Source organism: Cetorhinus maximus, chromosome 24 (genome assembly GCF_964194155.1).
Source record: "Cetorhinus maximus chromosome 24, sCetMax3.hap1.1, whole genome shotgun sequence".
In the NCBI taxonomy this organism is placed as follows: domain Eukaryota; kingdom Metazoa; phylum Chordata; class Chondrichthyes; order Lamniformes; family Cetorhinidae; genus Cetorhinus; species Cetorhinus maximus.
The window spans coordinates 44,114,527-44,133,399 of NC_135902.1; the positions used below are offsets into that span (position 1 = coordinate 44,114,527).

Sequence of the window (18,873 nt, forward strand, 5' to 3'; positions counted from 1 at the left end):
AGTATGTTATGCAAGTAGGAATTTTTGAACTTGCAAACTGTTGGCATAGTTTATGTATTGGAACTTTGTGATAACTAAAAAAAATGAAGAATGATGGTACAAGTCATTCAGGTCCATGATCTATTGGCTTTATTTGATTTATTTGTGGTAAATTGCAGACTGCAGTTGTACAGCATCCAGTTGGTACTACATGTGATCCAAAAGTTTTGTAATTTGATCTGTTTTACATGTTCCTACTTTTGACCTTACAGTCAGGTGGCCTCAGGCATTCTTTTTAGTTAGGGCCTTCTATATTTTCCAAGTATTTGGTATTTTTAAAGTTGTCAAAGAATGTAGTAATAAAATTGCTGTCAAAAATGTGGGTAAATGTTGGAAAGTTTTTACAAATGAGACAAATTATGAAATTGATAAGACATTGACTACTGGAAACATCATTCTTTTCCAACTTTTGAAGTTATCGTATGTTTTCAAAAAAGCAAAGGATTCCTTTATTTCTCTTCAGCTCATTGCTACCTATCAGTGTCTCATAAGTAGTCACCTGTTACGAATTTGCTATAGCTTGAAAACATGACCTGTTTTTAATTGTCAAATTTTCAAATAACCTTGCCTTGTCTTTATGATTTGGAAATGACAAATCTTCCCTCCAACATTTTCTACACGTGGAGAGCTCTCTCTCACACACTATTCCTAAAATACTTGTACCCAGTTTAATTAAAGTGCTTTGCTGTAAAATCTGGAGAGTTTGAACTGGGGTTCCAAATCTGTTGATCAACATGAAAGTCTCTATACTGACTCTCTGCTTCTGCAAAAAAAAAAATCAAGATGGGTCTGCTGGACTTAGTGCGTACTTATTAAAGCAGCTGCAATGCTGAATCTCTTATCATCTCCTTCAAAAAGGCTGCTTGCTCTGGTGGCAGGCATTGCACTAGCATGTTATTGCAAAGGTGAACTACATTTTGTAAAGCCTTGTTAATTTTTTTTTTAAACGCTTCCATTCCACTTTTTGGACCTACTGTGGATCAACCACAGAAGCAGTTAACAAATGTATTATTTTGTATGTTTTATTTTCTCCTTTGAATATCTTCCATCGTTATTTGCCAATACCCCTCCTTTCTTAATATATTAAAGCACAGCTTATAGCTTCTTGCTTTCTTTCCTCAATGTGACGTGTACATCAAAAAATGAAATTACTGTCACTTGTATTTTTCTGGTATCAAATTAACCTCATGAAGTTACCTGATTTCTAAATGGATTAGCCTTTGATAAAATCTGGATTTGTGCAAACTGATTAGTTGTAGGATTTTTTTTTTCCACAGTCAGAATGAAGTAGCTAAATCAATAACAAATATTAGCATATTTGTTAAAGGCGCACTTGTTCTCATTTTGATTGCGTTGGTGAAAAATGTGTCCATGCTACTATATATAATATATCATAATTACCCTTCATTCCTGTGGACAGGTGCGCTGAATTTGGCCCAAGTTCCAGAGATGAAGGAACAAATTAATTATGCTGTGAAATTAATTATGCTAGTCATTAATTAGTCATTTTCCTGTTTTAAAATTGCATTGTGCAGTTTTTACTTTGCTTTAGGACTCAGCACTATGGTTTATTTAATGATGTTATGGAAGTGCTTCAGAGTCCCTGAAAAATCATAAGATTGTGTCTATACTTGGTAATTGGTCAGACATGATTTTGAATAATTTCAGTGCTGTTGTGTATGTTTAGCTAAATACACTTTGAATCCCTTCAGTTCAGTAAGTTTTGGTCCTATGAGGAAAAGTTGTAGTTGTATTACATTTTGGCTAATTACCTGGATCTCGCCAAATCAATGTCAATATAACTGCCTTGGCATAAACTTAAAAAAAATACAACAACTTTGTTTAGATCCTAGATTGTTGTGAAGAGAAGGCAAAATACCTTTTATAGGTATGAAAGCATTTAACTCAAAGTTTAAGGTTTAATGGGGTTAGATTTGATTTTTCAATGCAAAGTAAGCTCTTGGTAATGTCAAATATGATAGCTTGTGTCTGTTGTATGTAAGATTAATGTAGAATGTGTCTCGTTGATAAGAACTCTGAACATTAACTTAACTCTTGTGGGTCCATCGTTCTCTTTGACGAAGGAGAATCTTGTGGAGGAACTGTAGAGCAATGTGTTTAATTAAAATTAAACACCACCTAAAAAGTGTCTGTAAAAGGGCAATGAACTTCTCCATCTTGTGGAGATGTGGGGAAAATTTGTGGCCACAGTTGTAATGAATATTTGGTAAAAGGCGATCAGACTAAATTCTTTGCCTTAAGTTGGTGCATGTAATTAGGCCGAATCTACCTATTTACTTTGCACTAGACTTTTCACATTTCTTGCCCGGACTTCCGAACTGGGCCTCCTGCAAAACGTAGAGCATGTCTGTTCTGGGTGTCCTTCCTCGTAGTGCAGGAGCGCCTAGCCAAGCCACACTCCCTTTATTTAACAACACTAGCTGCCATATTCCGGTACATTTAAAGGTATCAAAGCCACTTGGAGAAGCTAAGTGTGTAAGGTAAGTTGGTGAGGAGGGTAACGTGGGGGTCGGGGGGGCGGGGGGGTGCATCAGCAGTATAGTCAACCAGGAGCTAGAACTGGTTTTAATCCTTCTAACGTTTCCTGGGCAACTGTTCTTGTAGGTAAGTTGGAACCATCTGAAGTCTCCAACTTTAGCTTGGAGTTGTGGAGGATTGCAGGCGTAGGGCAATTGCCCATTGGAAGTCCAAACTTGCTGGGAAATTCCTGTGTAATCAGTGCATTGGGACTTCTGAGGGGTCCCGCAGCACATCTTGAGGGGTGGGGTGGGTACCTCCGGGTACTACCATCCGGAGATTGCAAGTTGTGGGCCATTGTGTCTACTTGTGAATTCTCTCTGTTACCTTGGTTAATCTCTGTATTTCAAATTCCCTAATCGTTGAGCTAGGTATACATTGCGAAGTTTGACTGTAGGTTCAGTGAAAGATCCTTCTGGAGAAACGTTGCATGTTCAAGTTGAAGAAATGAATAATAATTAGCAAAAGAAAAATATTAATTCCGCACGCTATATGATCACTTTGCAATAACAGTGCCACGATAAACCAAAGGGAACAAAGTTAGCTCAATCTTGTATCGATTAGTTATTTGTGCTGCTGGTGGGAGATGATTTAAGCTCATTACGTTTTTTGTATTTTAGTTATGCACCATGCCTATAGTAGACAAGTTGAAAGAAGCCCTGAAACCTGGACGGAAAGATTCTGCTGATGAAGGTGACCTCAACAAGCTGATTGCAGCTTCAGCAAAGAAGGTTCTTCTTGAGAAAATTGAATTTGAGCCTGCCAGCAGGAGCTTTTCCTGTCAGCTAGAAACTCTGAAGAGCAAATATGTCATTTTGAACCCTAAAGCTGAAGGGGCAACTGGTCAGAAAAATGCTTGTTCCACCCCAACAAAAAAACAGGGTAATGTATATCCAACCTATTTGAATACTATTTTATTGCTAAGCGCAGCCTGAGGTTCAGTGAATGTAGTGGGTATGGGAGTCTAATATGGCTTCATGTTTCTGTGTAAGTGGTATGAATTGATGACTTGAACATTTGCAAAAAAAACTTGGATATCACTTGCAATGATTGTAATAGTGCTAATAACAAAATTTATATTTTCCAGTGGGCATGAAACATCTATATATACTGTAATGGCTGCATTCTAGAAGCAAACTAATGAATTTTCAGTTGTTTATCTGGCTCATATTTGGGAATAGGCAGTGTTATTTCTGCGGCTGTATTACTGTTTTTAAGAAGTAGTAAATGCTAAATTTGCATTTAACAAAAGATAACCTATAAGGTTTGCATGTTGGTTTTGCAGTTTACAATATCAGAATTTGTGTGGAAAATGTCATCAGCCAATATTCATATTCCTTAAATGATTCCCATGAAGAATAGCTTCATGTTCTTTATCTAATGAGATCAGGGTATTTTAAAGTTTGTGTAAACGATACATGAATGTTCTTTGTTTTTTGTTGTTTAACTGAGATTGTTGAAGTGCTGTGGAGATGCAGATGTTATTGTGAAGAAGGAAGGTCTATTGCTGAATTTTGGTTTCGGTTTTAAATTTAAAACATTTATCCTAAGAGCAGAAAGTGTCTGTAATGAAAGACTTAACAGTACATTAGCTGGCTTGTCCTTGTACAAGAAATTCTTTTAGACATTGTTACAATAAAGCTCTCCCCTGAATATTTAAATATTTAGAACTGTTCCTGTAGCTGCAAATTGGTTGTAGCTCAATTCTTATGAAACTGTCTTGTCATAGTTAGCTGATATGTCAGCCCTCATCAGTATTTTCTTGTGGAAATAAAGCTGGTGTAACTGAAAAGGAGACCTTTGTCATTTATACAGTTGAATTTTCACTGTTTCCCTGTTTCCAAACTACATCATGCTTTTTTTTTGTACTTTTCAGTCTATGAAACCTGTGGCACTCCAAATGATGGTATCCCAGCCCCTCAGAAAGTGCTATTTCCTATGGAAAAACTGTCCATGAAATGGGTACGTGTGTGCAGAGTCGGAGCTGGACTCCACAACCTGGGAAATACATGTTTCTTGAACTCCACTATACAGTGCTTGACATATACACCACCGCTGGCCAATTATCTCCTCTCAAAAGAACACAGTAAGACATGTAAGTTCAATGTATCTGGAATCTTTGAAATCTGATATATCGAGAGATTCTGGTACTCATTGACTTCCAATATTGTGAAAAATAACAATGTTACATTTAAGATATATTTGTCCCATTGGCTCAGAAGCAGTGTTCCACATGTATTTGTTGCATGTTGCCTTTGTATTGAGCATTCGGTGTACATTATGATCACAGACCTGGAGTGAAAGTAGAAAAGGTCAAATCTACAAAGAGCCTATAGAAATTCAGAGTCTATTTTACCAAGTCGCTGTGGAACTGACATTGTCGGTACTAACATACTCAGTGCTGATATTGTTGTCCCTGATCTGAAGCAGATAACATATTGCATTGGATTTGGAATGCTGGGGCTTCAGGCGAGAGTGAGGATGGGGAGGAGGTTGATTGGAAGGTGCTGAGCTGGATTCCTCTGGGAAACAGGAAAGCTGTCAGATGACTGGTGATGTTTTATACTGACCAACCAGCTTGTGAGGTTTGAAGCAGTTGAGTCACCTGCCCTGTCAGCTGCAGACGATGTCTTGGCTTAGAGATACCTGAAGGAGATTGAGATAACAGCCACAGGTTATTTATAAATTATGCTGCTTCACAGCAGCTGATATAAAGACAAGGTGTAAGCTCTGCATTCTTCCAAATTATTTTGATTTTTCCGACCTCGCCCCTTCAGGTGTAAACCTTGCTGGGGTGGCCTGTTTTCTTGGGCAGCAGCACAGCCTGGATGTTGGGCAGGACCCCACCCTGGGCCATGATGATCCCTCCCAGCAGCTTACTGAGCTGCTCATCATTGCGGATAGTGAGCTGCAGGTGGTGGGGGATGATGCAGGTCGTCTTGTTGTCCCGGGCCACGTTGCTGGCCAGCTGGAGGATCTCGGCCTTCATGTACTTGAGGATGGCGGTGAAGTAGAAGGGGGCTCCGGCCCCAACACACTCAACATAGTGACCCTTGCACAGCAGCCAGTGGATACAGCCAACGGGGAACTGGAGACCGGCTCTGGAGGAGCAAGTCTTGGCCTTGGCACGCCCTTTGCCTCCCGTTTTAACGTGACCAGACATTCTGTTGTTGCTCCTGGTTGCACATTTTTTTGTCCTTACTGAAGTAGATACTGACATTGCATGCCTCAGCTTAAGCATAAGTGAGAACAATTGTCAAATTACACTTTGGGGAGAAGGGAGAGATTGCAAGTTAACACCTGAGGGTGCCTGGTTCTCCTTTGAAATAATTTTAACTATGGAATATTTTACCAGGCTAATTTCCTTTTTGTTGTAATGTGAGCTTTGAATTTGAGTAGGAAATCACTGGCTTTTCTAAAATGTGCAGTGTTGCTGTTAGCTACTGGGAAAATTAAAGATGGAGGCTAGAACAGATTTTATCACATTTGCAATTCCCTACTTGTGTCATTCTTTGTAGTTGTGAATAGAATTCAACATCTTTTCATTTTTGTTTATGCAGGTTAATACTACTTTTTATATTGGTAAATTGATTTTGAACTGATTTATCCCAGTAAGATTACATCCAATGCCAGTGCCTTCAACGACATTGCAATTATTAGATTGAAGATGACCAGCTCAGTGGGACAATTCAGTAAACCTTGCGTATTCCCACATTGACCCAACACATCCAGTCCAGAGTGATGGGATGGATGATTTTCTTTCTGTTGGGGCCGTTGTAATTTTGACAGTGAACCTAGTTCCTGGTGGTTGCCAATCCCACTACTAAACTGCTAATAAAATTGTAATCTCATGTAGAATCCATGCAATGGCTGTGGTGGGGATTAGATTTAAACAAACATTTACTTACATTTGAAACAAAAACAGAATTACCTGGAAAAACTCAGCAGGTCTGGCAGCATCGGTGGAGAAGAAAAGAGTCGACGTTTCAAGTCCTCACAACCCTTCAACAGAACTGGAGAACTTTGAGTTCTGTTGAAGGGTCGTGAGGACTCGAAACGTCGACTCTTTTCTTCTCCACCGATGCTGCCAGACCTGCTGAGTTTTTCCAGGTAATTCTGTTTTTGTTTTGGATTTCCAGCATCCGCAGTAGTTTTACTTGCATTTGAGCTGGTGTTCAGTTGATATTAATCCACCGTGTTGAGACATAGTGGCTTAACCCAAGCTTATTCTTGCCTGATGTACTCTGTTTCCCCCACCTTACCTCTTTCACCTTGATGAGAAAATTGTCTCATATCAAATATAAATTAATATTGTTTTCATTCACAGGCAAGCCTGTTTAATTTCAATTTAATGCTATGACATCAAGGTGCAGAAAAGGTCTACACTTGTTCTGGTCCATGCACACATACAGTGCCCTAAAGCATCAGGTGCACATTGTGACTTCTCTGCAATCTGTATTGCAAATGTAGGAAAGTTGGATTCTGATGTTTCCTTCCTAAGCAGGGTGCAATGCAGATGAGCCATAAATTTAAAGAAATCTATTCCTTTTTTTTTTTGACATTGCAATTGGATGTGTTTATATGAATTGGGAGCAGGAGTAAACTATTGGCCCCTCGAGCCTGCTCAGCCATTCAATAAGATCATGGCTGATCTGATTGTGGCCTCAACTCCACATTCTGCCTATCCCCAATAACCTTTTGACTCTCTTCTCAGTCAAAAATCTGTCCATCTCTTCCTTAAAAATATTCATTGACCTTGCCTCCACCACACTCTGGGGAAGAGTGTTCCAGCAATTCACAATCTTATGACGAGAAATTTCTTCTCATCTGCATCTTAAATGGGAGACCCCTTTATTTTTGAACTGTGTCCCCTAAATCTAGTCTCTCCTACAAGGGGAAACATCCTTTCAGCATCCACCCTGTGGTCCCTCAGGATCGTGTGTGTTTCAATAAGATCACCTCTCAATCTTTTAAACTCCATTGGATACAGGCCCAGCCTTTCCTCATAAGATAACTGCCCCCCCCCCCCCCCAACCAAACCCCAGGCATCAGTTGAACCTTCTCTGAACTGCTTCTAATGCATTTATATCATTTCTTAAATAAAGAGATCAAAACTGTACATAGTACTTTAGACATGGTTTCATCAAGCCTCTGTACAAATACATATTTCAATGTAAATGTTTTCAATCCAATGGATTTGTGATCTAAAAACAGGAAAAAAAAATCCTTATTAACCATCTTGCAGCTGTGTTTTTGCAACTTGAAATTCGCATAACCTTGGTGTGAGCTGACTGAAGTGGACACAGTAAATTACTGCGCTTTCTGCAGTGCTCAATATTAGAAGCTGGCACAGTTCTGTACTAGGTTCTGTTAGTCTGAATTGTAGCAAAAGCAGGTTGATGCAGTGTTCAGAACTTGTCCTGAGGCAGTACATGGGTTTGGCAACAAACAGTGGTTTTATATAAAAAGAAACTTGCTATAGTGTTGACTTTGCAATATTCTGTGACACTACACCTTGTGACCTGTCAATTCCCAGTGCCCTAATTTAAAAATGAATTATGATATAGAATGCAACTGATGACCATAAAATAGAGGTACATTGAATAAAAACTTGCATATTGATTGCATTAGAAGTACTGTAATCAATATAAGTCACCAGCATTTGACTTTGTCGATTTAGAGAAGAGAGTGAAAGTATGGCAAAACATGGCAAAGTAAACATTTTTTGCAGGACACTGACTGATCCATTTAAACTTCATTATGTCTACTGTACTTAATCTTGGGGAGTTGTTGGATACTGGGAAAGTAGCAAGAGATTAGCATAACATAATGCTTATATTCAAGATAATGTCAGAATTGACCATTTTCAGTTTTGCATAAAATAATGGCATTGTTCGTCAGGAGTAAACGTTAAGATTATTTATACTATAATAGTAATAACCTAGGAAATGTGGACTAAGAAGCCAAAGGTTCTGACTGACCCTCCTCAACTTGGAGGGAGTAGAAAAACACACTGATGTATTATACATAACTTCCAAAAAGCTATTCACAGTGTTTCTTCTGAGAGGGTTTCAAACTCGATACCGAGGACTTGGGGATAAATCTTGGCAGCGAATAAAATCTTACGGGTAGAGAGTGATGAGTACTGATCATAGGAGTTTGGGAAATGTTTTGGGCCTTGATGCCGTGAGAGCTATTGTTTCTAATTGAAATAAATGACCTAGATTCAGACAATCGGTAGAAAGTGGTCACAGTTGCAGTTATTTCCAAATTAGGAGGTGCAGAGAGACTGCTCAAACATTAGAGTGAATTGGTCATAATAAATATGACCCCTGTGCTTGCTGACCTACATTGGTTCCAAGCCTGGAATGCCTCTATTTTAAAAATCCTGTCCTTGTTTTCAAATTCCTTCATGGCCTTGCCCCCTCCTTACATCTTTTGCATCCTCCAAACTGACAAATCCAGTTCCATGTAGGGAAGTATGGGATCACCCACTTTAATCCAAGAAAGACATGTAACATTTTATTAATGGTGAGAGACTAGGAGCTGCGGAAGAGCAAAAGTTTAGGTTTCTCTGTACACAGCCACTAAAAGTTAATGCACAGTAATGAAAAAAATAATCAATACGGCTAATGGAATGTGGGCTGGAATACAATGAGGGGGGGCGGGGGGGAGAACAGTTATGCTTCAGTTGTACAGAGCCTTGCTCGAACCCCGTCTGAAATACTGCACTTGGTTTTGAGCACCACACTTCAGGTAGGATATGTTGACCTTGGAGAGGGTGTAGTGCAGATTCACAAGAATGATGTCTACACCTAAAGGGTTAAGTTACAAATATAGTTTGTATAAATGTGTCTCGCATTCTTTTCTGTTTAGAAGGTTGATCTCATTGAAGTACTTCAAGAATTTGATAGAGTAAATTTAGAGAGGGGGTGTGATATTAAAACTAGAGCTCTGCCATTCAGGAGGAAAATCAGTAAGTTTGTTTATTCACACAAAGGACAATGAGAATAATCTCCAATTCTGTTTCTTTACCCCCTCCCAAAAAGTCCTGTTGTGCTGGTTCAATTGACATTTTCCAAGACTGACATTGACAGATTTTTTTCTCCCAGTAAGGGTGTCAAGGAACAGGTGTCATAGGCAGGTAAATGGCATTGAAATACAGACCAGCTAATTGTCCTCTAATTCTAATTGTCCGTTTGTTCCCTGTATGTTTGACCTGATGCTAAAACCTATCCAACCAGTGCAAAAAAGAAATCACCAAAGCCAGCAGTATTGTGAATCACAGAGCCAAAATAGTAGGATAAAAAGTCAGAGGAGATAATGATCAAACTGCGTTCTGATCAGACCTTGAATACTGCGTCCATTTTTGGTTGCCATCAGACAAAGTAGACAGTGCTGTGCAGTAGAGCTGATCCCTCTTGTCGGGGACCTGAGTTCTGAGGAATGATTTGAGAAAATGTTGCGTTTCAACCTAGCAAGGAGGTATCTGAAAGCTGAAGTAAAAATAGAAAGCGCTGGAAATACTCAGTGGGTAGGGCAGCATCTGTGGAGACAAAGAAACAGAGTTAATGTTTCAAGTCAAATATGGCTCCCCTGTTCTGAAGAAGAGTCACATTTGACTCGACGCTAAATCTGTTTCTCACTCCACACATGCTGTCAGATCTGCTGAATATTTTCTGCACTTCCTGTTTATATTTCAGATTTCCAGCATCTGTAGTATTGCTAAAATTGACCTGGTAGTGGTGTATAAGGTTAATGGGACTGAAGAGGTAAACCCAGAATATTATCTGAAGTTTAATTGCAGGAGTAGAATAAAGAGGCACAGGTTGAAACAAATAAAATGTAATTTTAGGGCTGATAGTGGGAAACTTGTCCATGGTGATCAAAGTGCAGTACTCTTTGAGATTAAGCGATGGAGATGATGGATTGGCAACTTTAAATTGACGATAGATTGCTGCAAATAAGTGGGTTTTGGGATTTAATTTGTGATAAATTAAGATGGGATGTTTAACCTTCCTGATCTGTGGTGATCATGTGCTCTTGGCTGAAAACTAAAGTATAGATCTGACTTGGAAGTTTGTTTAAAGTGGAGTGAACTAAACTATCCACCATCAAAAAACGAAGTGTTAATCATTTGTCAATTGTAGCAAAAAACAATAAAGCAACAGTTATTAGTACTTTTGTGTCGGTGCAAAGCAGTTTCTGTAGAATGTTGCAGCTGCAATTAGATTAGAGAGAATGAAACACTTTTGTACAGTTATATCCTACAATGAATAAAGCAATTTGTTTTCAACTGCATCTTGTGTCTTTGTAGTTGTTTGAAGTGCAACTTTTGACTTGGCAAATAGATAAACCCATTCAAAAAAATACATGCCATAAGGAGTTCATATGGGTGGGGGCTGTGCAGTTTCCTTGAGATAAATTAGTGGAGTAAATTGTAGAGTATGAGCATACTGAGCATGTCCAAAGGAAGCTATGTCACTCAGAGGATGGCTGGAGCTGCCCTATATGGTGGTCTTATTTAACCATTGTAAATACATGTAAATAAATGTTTTTTGAACAAAGACCATTGCCTCCAGCGAGATCTCCTCTAGTATAAGAGGCTAACAAATCCTGAGACAAACCCATCATTATAGATGGTGGCAGCCCGACTATACTCACAGCAGAAAGGTAGAAAATGGCGGGAAAAGCCTCAAATGCAACTCAGCAGGTGAAGGACTTTCAAGACCAACCCAACTGGAGACCACTAAATAATGATTACAGCCAAGCAACTGGAAGGACAAGTACAGCGGGAAAATACAACCTTGAATCTGGGTGTGCAATGGCTACTACTTCACCCCTACCAGAATCTTTTCAAAATATTGAGAGCCCCAGACAGGCTGAGCAATAGCAAAATTGGTGAACAAAGGCTTTACCCAATACTGCAGCGCCTCAGACCTCACAGCTAAAGAGAACAAAGATAAAGTGAGCACTTGGTTATACACTATTGGGAGCGTAGCTGATGACATGCTAGTCAGACAGGGGGTGAACGAAAGGGCAGCCTCCTATGAGGATGTATCGGAGCCTTTGACTTCAATCTTTTAAAAAAATATATATATTATTATTGAGAGGGCAAAATTAAAGCAGCGTAGCCAAAAATAGGATGAAGGGATTGACCCATTCATCAATGACTTGTACTGCTGAGCTGCAAATTTGAGTATCAAACACTAAAAGATGACCTGATCAGAGATTAAATAGTTGTTGGCTTCTCTGACTTTTTATAATCTTAGGAAGATTTAACTTGAAGCAAAACTGTACAGCTTGCCAGACGGGCCGAAGAGAGGAGGCAGAATAAGGCTTTTGATCGAGATTGGCGAGGGAAATTTCCCAAGAACAACCCAATGAAGTCATTCAATTTGTTGGTTTGTAAAACCAAAAATATAGCAAGGCAGCAACCAGAGAAATGCCCTGAAAATGCGCCAACCGCCATTTTCCAGTGTCCCTGTGGTGGTGGGAAGAATGCCCTGCCTGAATTGGGCAATGCCATGGGTGTGGCAAGATAGGCCATTTTAAAGTAGCCTGCCGTTGCAGGAAATCTGTGTTTATAAGACAAGGAGAAATCAGTTAACGGAACCTCCATCTGAGAAATTCAAGACCTTGACAACCAGGAAAAGACTATCCGAGGAGAAATAACGCACGTCATGGATAATGAAAACCAGCTTTGGAGTGCTGACATCGAGGTAAATGGGCATCTGACCAAAGTCAAAATAGACAAAGGAGCAGGTGTCTCAGTGCTATCTGATAAAGTTTCATGACTGAATAACGTAACTCTGCAACCTTCCTCTGAGGTGGGAGTTATCCCAATAAGAGAGCAAGGGCAGATGCAAGCTATCTTTTGCCATAATGGGAGACAGATCATTGATACACTATGTCCTTCCAAATCAACAGTGTTCTTTATTAAACAGACATGCTTGTGTAGCCTTGAATCTTCTTTGCTCCCCAGCTGCAGCAGAAACTGGAGTTGACTCACTACACATTGAGACAGCCTTTATTGAAGAAACACCATCTCTCGGCGCACAGGAAGATATTGCAGATTTTTCACTTCTCTTTAGAGTCGAGCTAGAAGAGGCAGAAACAGGATGAACAAACAATGACCGTGACCACCTGCTAGATGAGATTCTAAAACCTCAATTTGCTCTTTCAGGAAAGAGGGCAAGAGAATGAAACAGCCGCAGAAGCGGCTGATCTGTTAGAAGAGGATCTGGACCTTGTTACACTGACTCCAGTGCCAATGATTGTGAAGTCTCTGTTGTCTCTTTTGAGGAGAATCATTCTTTGAAGTAGGTAATAAAGTGTTAAATTTGTCTACATGTTCCACTGAGCCCACCGATGACATGCATCAACAATTGCAAGCAGCCAGCAGAAAGCTACCCAGGGAGAATTGAGACGCTTCATTCCAAATTGGATCAAATCAATAGTGAAATTTCAGAGGCTATTAATTTATACGAATGTAAGCTGGAGCTCACATGGATCTCATCAGCATGCTTTCTCTCAGTAAAGAAGCAGAGGCCCAGATTACAGAGCTTCGACAGCTGAAGGGAACCTTAGAAAAACTAGCCGAACATCACATGGAGCTTGAACGTATTGATCTTAAGCAAGAGTTGGAGAAGTCTTAACTACCTAAAAGAATGCTAAACTATAAACCCAGCCATTAGCAGTCACCCACTACTATCAAGCCACAGAGGGATTTACACATCCGATATATTGCAGCAAAAGAAAGCGAACATATTGCAGGACAGGAGTGTATAAATGCTATAGTGCATGTAAGGAAATTACCACAGCATCAGATGAAAGAGTTGGCTGCAGAACAACTATCTGGAGAAGTACTGGCACTACCTGTCTTTCCTGTTACAACTGAGACTCTTGTAGTAACAATGTCTGATGCTTTCAAGCAAGTCTGTAGACCAGCATACTACATGGGAACTTCTTACAGATCCAGGTCCTCAAGCTTATTTCACTGTTGATGTTGGCACAATCCTACTTTTCTGCTGCTGGACTGAATTTAAACTCTGACTTTGAGGCTAAAGGATTAGCGTCTCCTATTCCTTAACCATATGTTAACCATTCCTTAATCATTATGCCTAGGCAAGGTGGCAGTGACTGTACGTTTATTGATGTCAACTCCAGGCTCACTTGCATGCTGTTGGTTGCTTGTGTGGCATGAATCAAATTATAGAATAATTATGACACAGAAGGAGGCCATTCGACCTGTCATGTTTGTGCTGACTTTCTGGAAGAAAAACTTGCCTAATTCCACCAACCTCCCCACCCCCGGCCTTTTCCCTGTAGCCCTGCAATCTCTTTTTCTGCTTCAGAAAATTACCTAATTCTCTTTTTGAATGGCTGAATTGAAACTGCCTCTACCACACTTCTTGGGCAGAGCATTCTACATCCAAACCACACTGTGTATTTTTTTTAAATGTCCTCATGTTGCCGCTGGTTCTTTTGCCATTCACCTTTTAAATTGGTGTCCTCTGTTCTCAAGCCTTCTGTCAAAGGGAACAGTTTCTCCCCAACTATTCTGTCCAAACCTCCTCATGATTTTGAAAGCCTCCATAAAATCTTCCCTTCTCCACAGAAAGCAACCTCAGCCTCTGAAATCTAACTACGTAGCTGAAGTTCATTGTCTCTGGAACCATTCTCGTGAATCTTTTCTGCAACCTGTGTAATGCTTTCACATCCTTAAGTCATGGATTAATTGCAGTTTTGTTCAGCTTAATGTTGGGAAGATTGATGCCATTGTTTTTAGCATACACTCTAAGCTCTGACACCTTGGTTCCAACATTCATCTCCCGAGCTACTTTAGGCAATCAAAACCATGCAACTGTGATGTGCTCAAAACTGTGCTAAGCTTCACATATTGCATCTGCCATTGCCAAATCTGGTGGTTTCCACCTCCAGTGTTGCTGATCTGTGCTTATACCTCCAACCCCCTTTTCTAGCTGCTGAAATGCTCAAACAAGCTTCTTAGCTACCTTCAAATTCCTAATATTTTTTTCAGTGATTAATTATTCATTGTCCATCCTCAATGACTCCAACTTTCCCAAAATAAAGGGGCTACCTGAATCATGTACCATGCAAACAAATGCTATTTCAACAGTCCGAAGCCCACTGACCTACATTGGCTCCCCTTGTTCCCCAAAACATCCAATTTGAAACCTTTGACCTCACCCTCAAAGAAAAAACAAGCACAAAACTTTTATTTCTAGAGGGATACAATTGAAAAGTAGGGAAGCTATGCTAAAGCTCTGTCGAATGTGCAGCTCTGGTCGCCAAATTATTGAAAGGACATAGACTCGATATCCTTGTTATCCGGGCTTGTTTAACCTTTTCGCTTGAGGAGCCACCTTTCAGTTTTTTTCCCTCTCCTGGGGACTGGTGTACAAGTTTTGGGAAGAAAAGGAAACCGAATCACATGAATGGAATTTTATCTCTCTATGAATCCAAACAATAGAAATCTGCATCTTTATGAACAAGCTTCAAATGAGAAGACTAATTTATTGCCTTCCCTTCTCCACACCATATTGAACACTGATGATATCTGGCATTGTTTTTGCTTGTATAAGAAATCAATGCCTGCCTGTACACCTGAGGTAGTGTGTCAGAGTAACCTGGACAGATGCCCGTCTGTCAGGAGTGATCTTGATTTTTGTCCAAACTTTTCACATAATGGGCCACATTTCAATTTTTTCTCCTCCTGGGCAGAAAAGGAAATTGCATCAGATGAATGGAAATTTATCTTGCAATGAGTCCAACAATGAGAATCTACATCTTTATGAAGAAGGCATAATTGCATTCATTGATTCGTATTATGGGTGATTAATGGTGATAATTTCCAGTCCTGCTGTAGAAATGTAGTTTACCTCACTATTCTTCTGTGTATCTTTGACAATGCTTGGCGGGCCATATACACAGGTGTGGCAAGTCGGATTCTGGCCTGCAGCCTGCCTGTTGGACAAGCCTGACGTAGAGGCATTGGAGAGCATACAAAGAAGATTTACAAGGTTGATGTCAGAAATGCATAGGTATATGTATCAAGAAAAGATCAGTGACTAATAGAGGTCTTTGAAATTATGAAATTTTGATAGAATGGTTACAGAGAGATTGCTGTTCCCCACAAGAGGAAACATAACTAGAAGCCATCAATATAAGATGGTCAACAAGAAATCCAACCGAGAATTCAGAGGAAACTTCACCCAAAGAGTGGTGAGAATGTAGAACTTGCTAACATAGGAAGTGGTTGAGGTGAATAGTTTAGATGGATTTAAGGAGAAGCTAGACAAGCACACGAGGGAGAAGGGAATAGAGGTTAAAATAATAGATTTAGATGAGGAAATATGGGATAAGACTCAAGTGGAGCATAAATGCTGGCATGGACTGATGGGGCTGAATAGCCTGTTTCTGCCATATACCCTATGTATGTATGTATGTATGTATATAATTCTATGCCCCATTGTCTTGCACTTCACTATCTCTGCAACCTCCTCCAGCCATACATCCTCTTCCATATTCTTCAGTTCTCTCACCCCCTCTCATACCTATCCTTCCCTGCCACCATAGGTAATGAAGCTAGCAGTCATCCCAGTCCTTATCTCTGGAACACTCTCCATAAATCCTTCTGATTCTTGCTGCTCTTCTTTCCTTTTTCAAAAAAAAATCTTTATAGCCCCTTGTATTTTCATTTCAGTGACCTCGCCTCTCCTAACTCCGTTCCATGATTCAGCATCAATTCCTCTTTCTGTTCTTCAGAAAAGCATCTTGGGAATATTTGTGTGATAACGGCGCCTTTATACATGCCAGCTATTCTTGAAGCCTGCCACTCAACCCAAGATATTGATTGAATATTTTATTGGGTAGAAAACCTCAATGCAAAAAAAATTGTCCAAGAAGCACAGCAGTCCTGCAGAGCAATTACCTGAATAATGGAAAACTAGGCATGGTAGCAGGTCCAATTTATTTTCTATTCGAGTATTGGCTATTGGGCTTGCAGTTGATCTATCAACACAATTACTTTACCCAGACTTGATTCTCGGACAGCTATTGACATGGAGTTCTTCTTGGGTCATCAATATGTGAAATGTACCCATGTTTGGTTTATTTTGCAGGTCCCCAGGCTGGATTTTGTATGATCTGCATCATGCAGAACCATCTGATACAGGCCTTTGCCAACAATGGAAATGCTATCAAACCATTGTCTTTTATTCGTGAACTAAAAAGTAAGTTATTGTGATTTTTCGTTGCTGTAATACATTTTCTGAGACCCGTGGCCGATAATAATGAATGTGCAGTTCGTATAACTAAATAAGACCTGTTCAGATGACAATCATTACAACTTGTTACAACTTGTCGAATGTTCTTGGGCAAAGCACAAGAAGATTTCTGTATGATGACTTGTTCCTGATGGTCAGATTAATCATTCACAATTAAATGCCAGCTTTTTAAAATATAGAAGCAGGGTTTTGTTGGTCAGCCCGTTGAACCTGTTCCTCCATTCTCTTAGGTCATGGCTGATCTACATTTTTATCTGTGTCTACCCACCTTGGTAGGCTTGTGCAACAAAAATCTATTGATCTCAGTTTTGAAATTTTCAATTGACCAAATCAACAGATGTTTGAGGGAGAAATTGACCAAGCAATGAACTTGCTGATCATGGGCGTGATGCTGTAATTTTACTATGACAGTAATTTGGCTAGACACTATAGTACAGTGATATGAAGCGAATTTCTCAGTTTACTAACGGTGTTTCAACTTTTTAATTGCCATGTAGCTTTATGAAACATTGGTTCTGTATAACTCCCTCCATTATAGCTTACTGTCCTTAGTGTCCCCCTTGGTCTTTTGCACAAGAAGATTCTATTATGCTCCTGCCTTTCAGGCATGTTTCACTGTTCAGGCCATGCTGTTTTGTTAAAGCAGTCACATCAAAATAGCCAGAATGACACCAGACTTGGATTTCAAATTATCCATTTATGTCTCAGTGGTTAATGCTCCTTGAGATTTAGAATTTTATTCCTGTAATACAAAGCACCTGCTGGTGTGATTGTTAATATTAATTACAGAAATAGCAAGACATTTTCGCTTTGGGAATCAAGAGGATGCGCATGAGTTTCTGAGATACACCATTGATGCTATGCAGAAGGCCTGTCTGAGCAGTTGCACCAAGTATGTTAAATTTTCTACCTAATAGCATTATCTGGGGAGGAGGTAAATTCAGTTTGTACTTGTTAAAAAGAGTGATATTTGTGGAGAATAGACTTTTTCTTTGTGTGCAGTATGCCTGTTTAATAAGTGAATTCTAAAAATGTACTCACTTTTCGTGCTAATAGCTGGGTATCTGTGTTTTATGTGAAAGCTCAGACCTGTAAATAAGTACTGTTGTGAAAGTGTGTGTGTGAAATTTGCTGACTTGTTTTGAATGCTGTTTTGTGGTTGCTAGCCTAAGCGGAGGAAGGCCGTTTGATAGACTACTTGTTTTCTTTCTTGCATCAGCGTCTTAATTGAGAATAGTTTGTTTCTTCATCAAACTCTATGCAATACAGGTCATGTTATATGTCAGAGTTCACCGTACGTTACTAATAATGTCTTTCAAGCCTGAAACACTGTATGAAACCTGCTATTGCATCAGTTTTAACATGATTTGGAAGTACTTAGTTGTTTCGGTACATAATAAACCCCTGTGCACTAAATAGAAAGCTGGGCTGAAATATAAGGTACTTCTAACTGCCCTAGTTCAGTGAAGTGCAGCTAGGAAGAAAAAATTTAAAAACAAAAATAATTTATTCCCTACTTGAAAGCAGCAGCGTCTTCTATGTGTATATGTAGGCGCACAATGTCTATCCAATGTAATTCAGTTCATTAATTGGTGTAATAGCACATTTTTCTCTCTCACCCCCCCAACTCCCGAAGATTGGACCGACAAACGCAAGCTACTTCATTAGTGCACCAAATTTTTGGAGGATATCTTAGGTCCAGGGGTAAGTAGAATGAAAAGATTTTTAAAAATTTTTATTATGTAGTTGTGATCACTAAGTTCTTGAATGTGCCTCCATGGTGAAGCAGAGTTGTTGAATATTTCATGTGTAATGAATTGCAGTATTCCCCATGAATGACAATGTATTTAATTTGTTGTCTCTGCCTTTTCGACCAAATGTTTTTAAAGGAACTTCCTATTTTATGATTTTCATTGCTTACAAAAATGCTTACTGAGAAATCGTGCATCAGCTAGGGTTATGTAGATGGTTTACTTGTTTTAAA

At 39.5% G+C, this 18,873-nt stretch overlaps 1 protein-coding gene across 1 annotated transcript in view; it reads left to right on the forward strand.

Annotated features, from left to right (window-relative positions):
• Positions 1-18,873, forward strand: part of usp36 (ubiquitin specific peptidase 36) — a 62,964-nt gene that overhangs the window by 16,064 nt on the left and 28,027 nt on the right. Inside the window, exons 2-6 of the mRNA XM_078571140.1 lie at positions 3,198-3,459; positions 4,454-4,672; positions 16,725-16,835; positions 17,679-17,781; positions 18,526-18,593. Coding sequence (XP_078427266.1) covers positions 3,207-3,459; positions 4,454-4,672; positions 16,725-16,835; positions 17,679-17,781; positions 18,526-18,593 — 754 coding nt within the window. The 5' untranslated portion in view covers positions 3,198-3,206. The remainder of the gene's footprint in view (positions 1-3,197; positions 3,460-4,453; positions 4,673-16,724; positions 16,836-17,678; positions 17,782-18,525; positions 18,594-18,873) is intronic.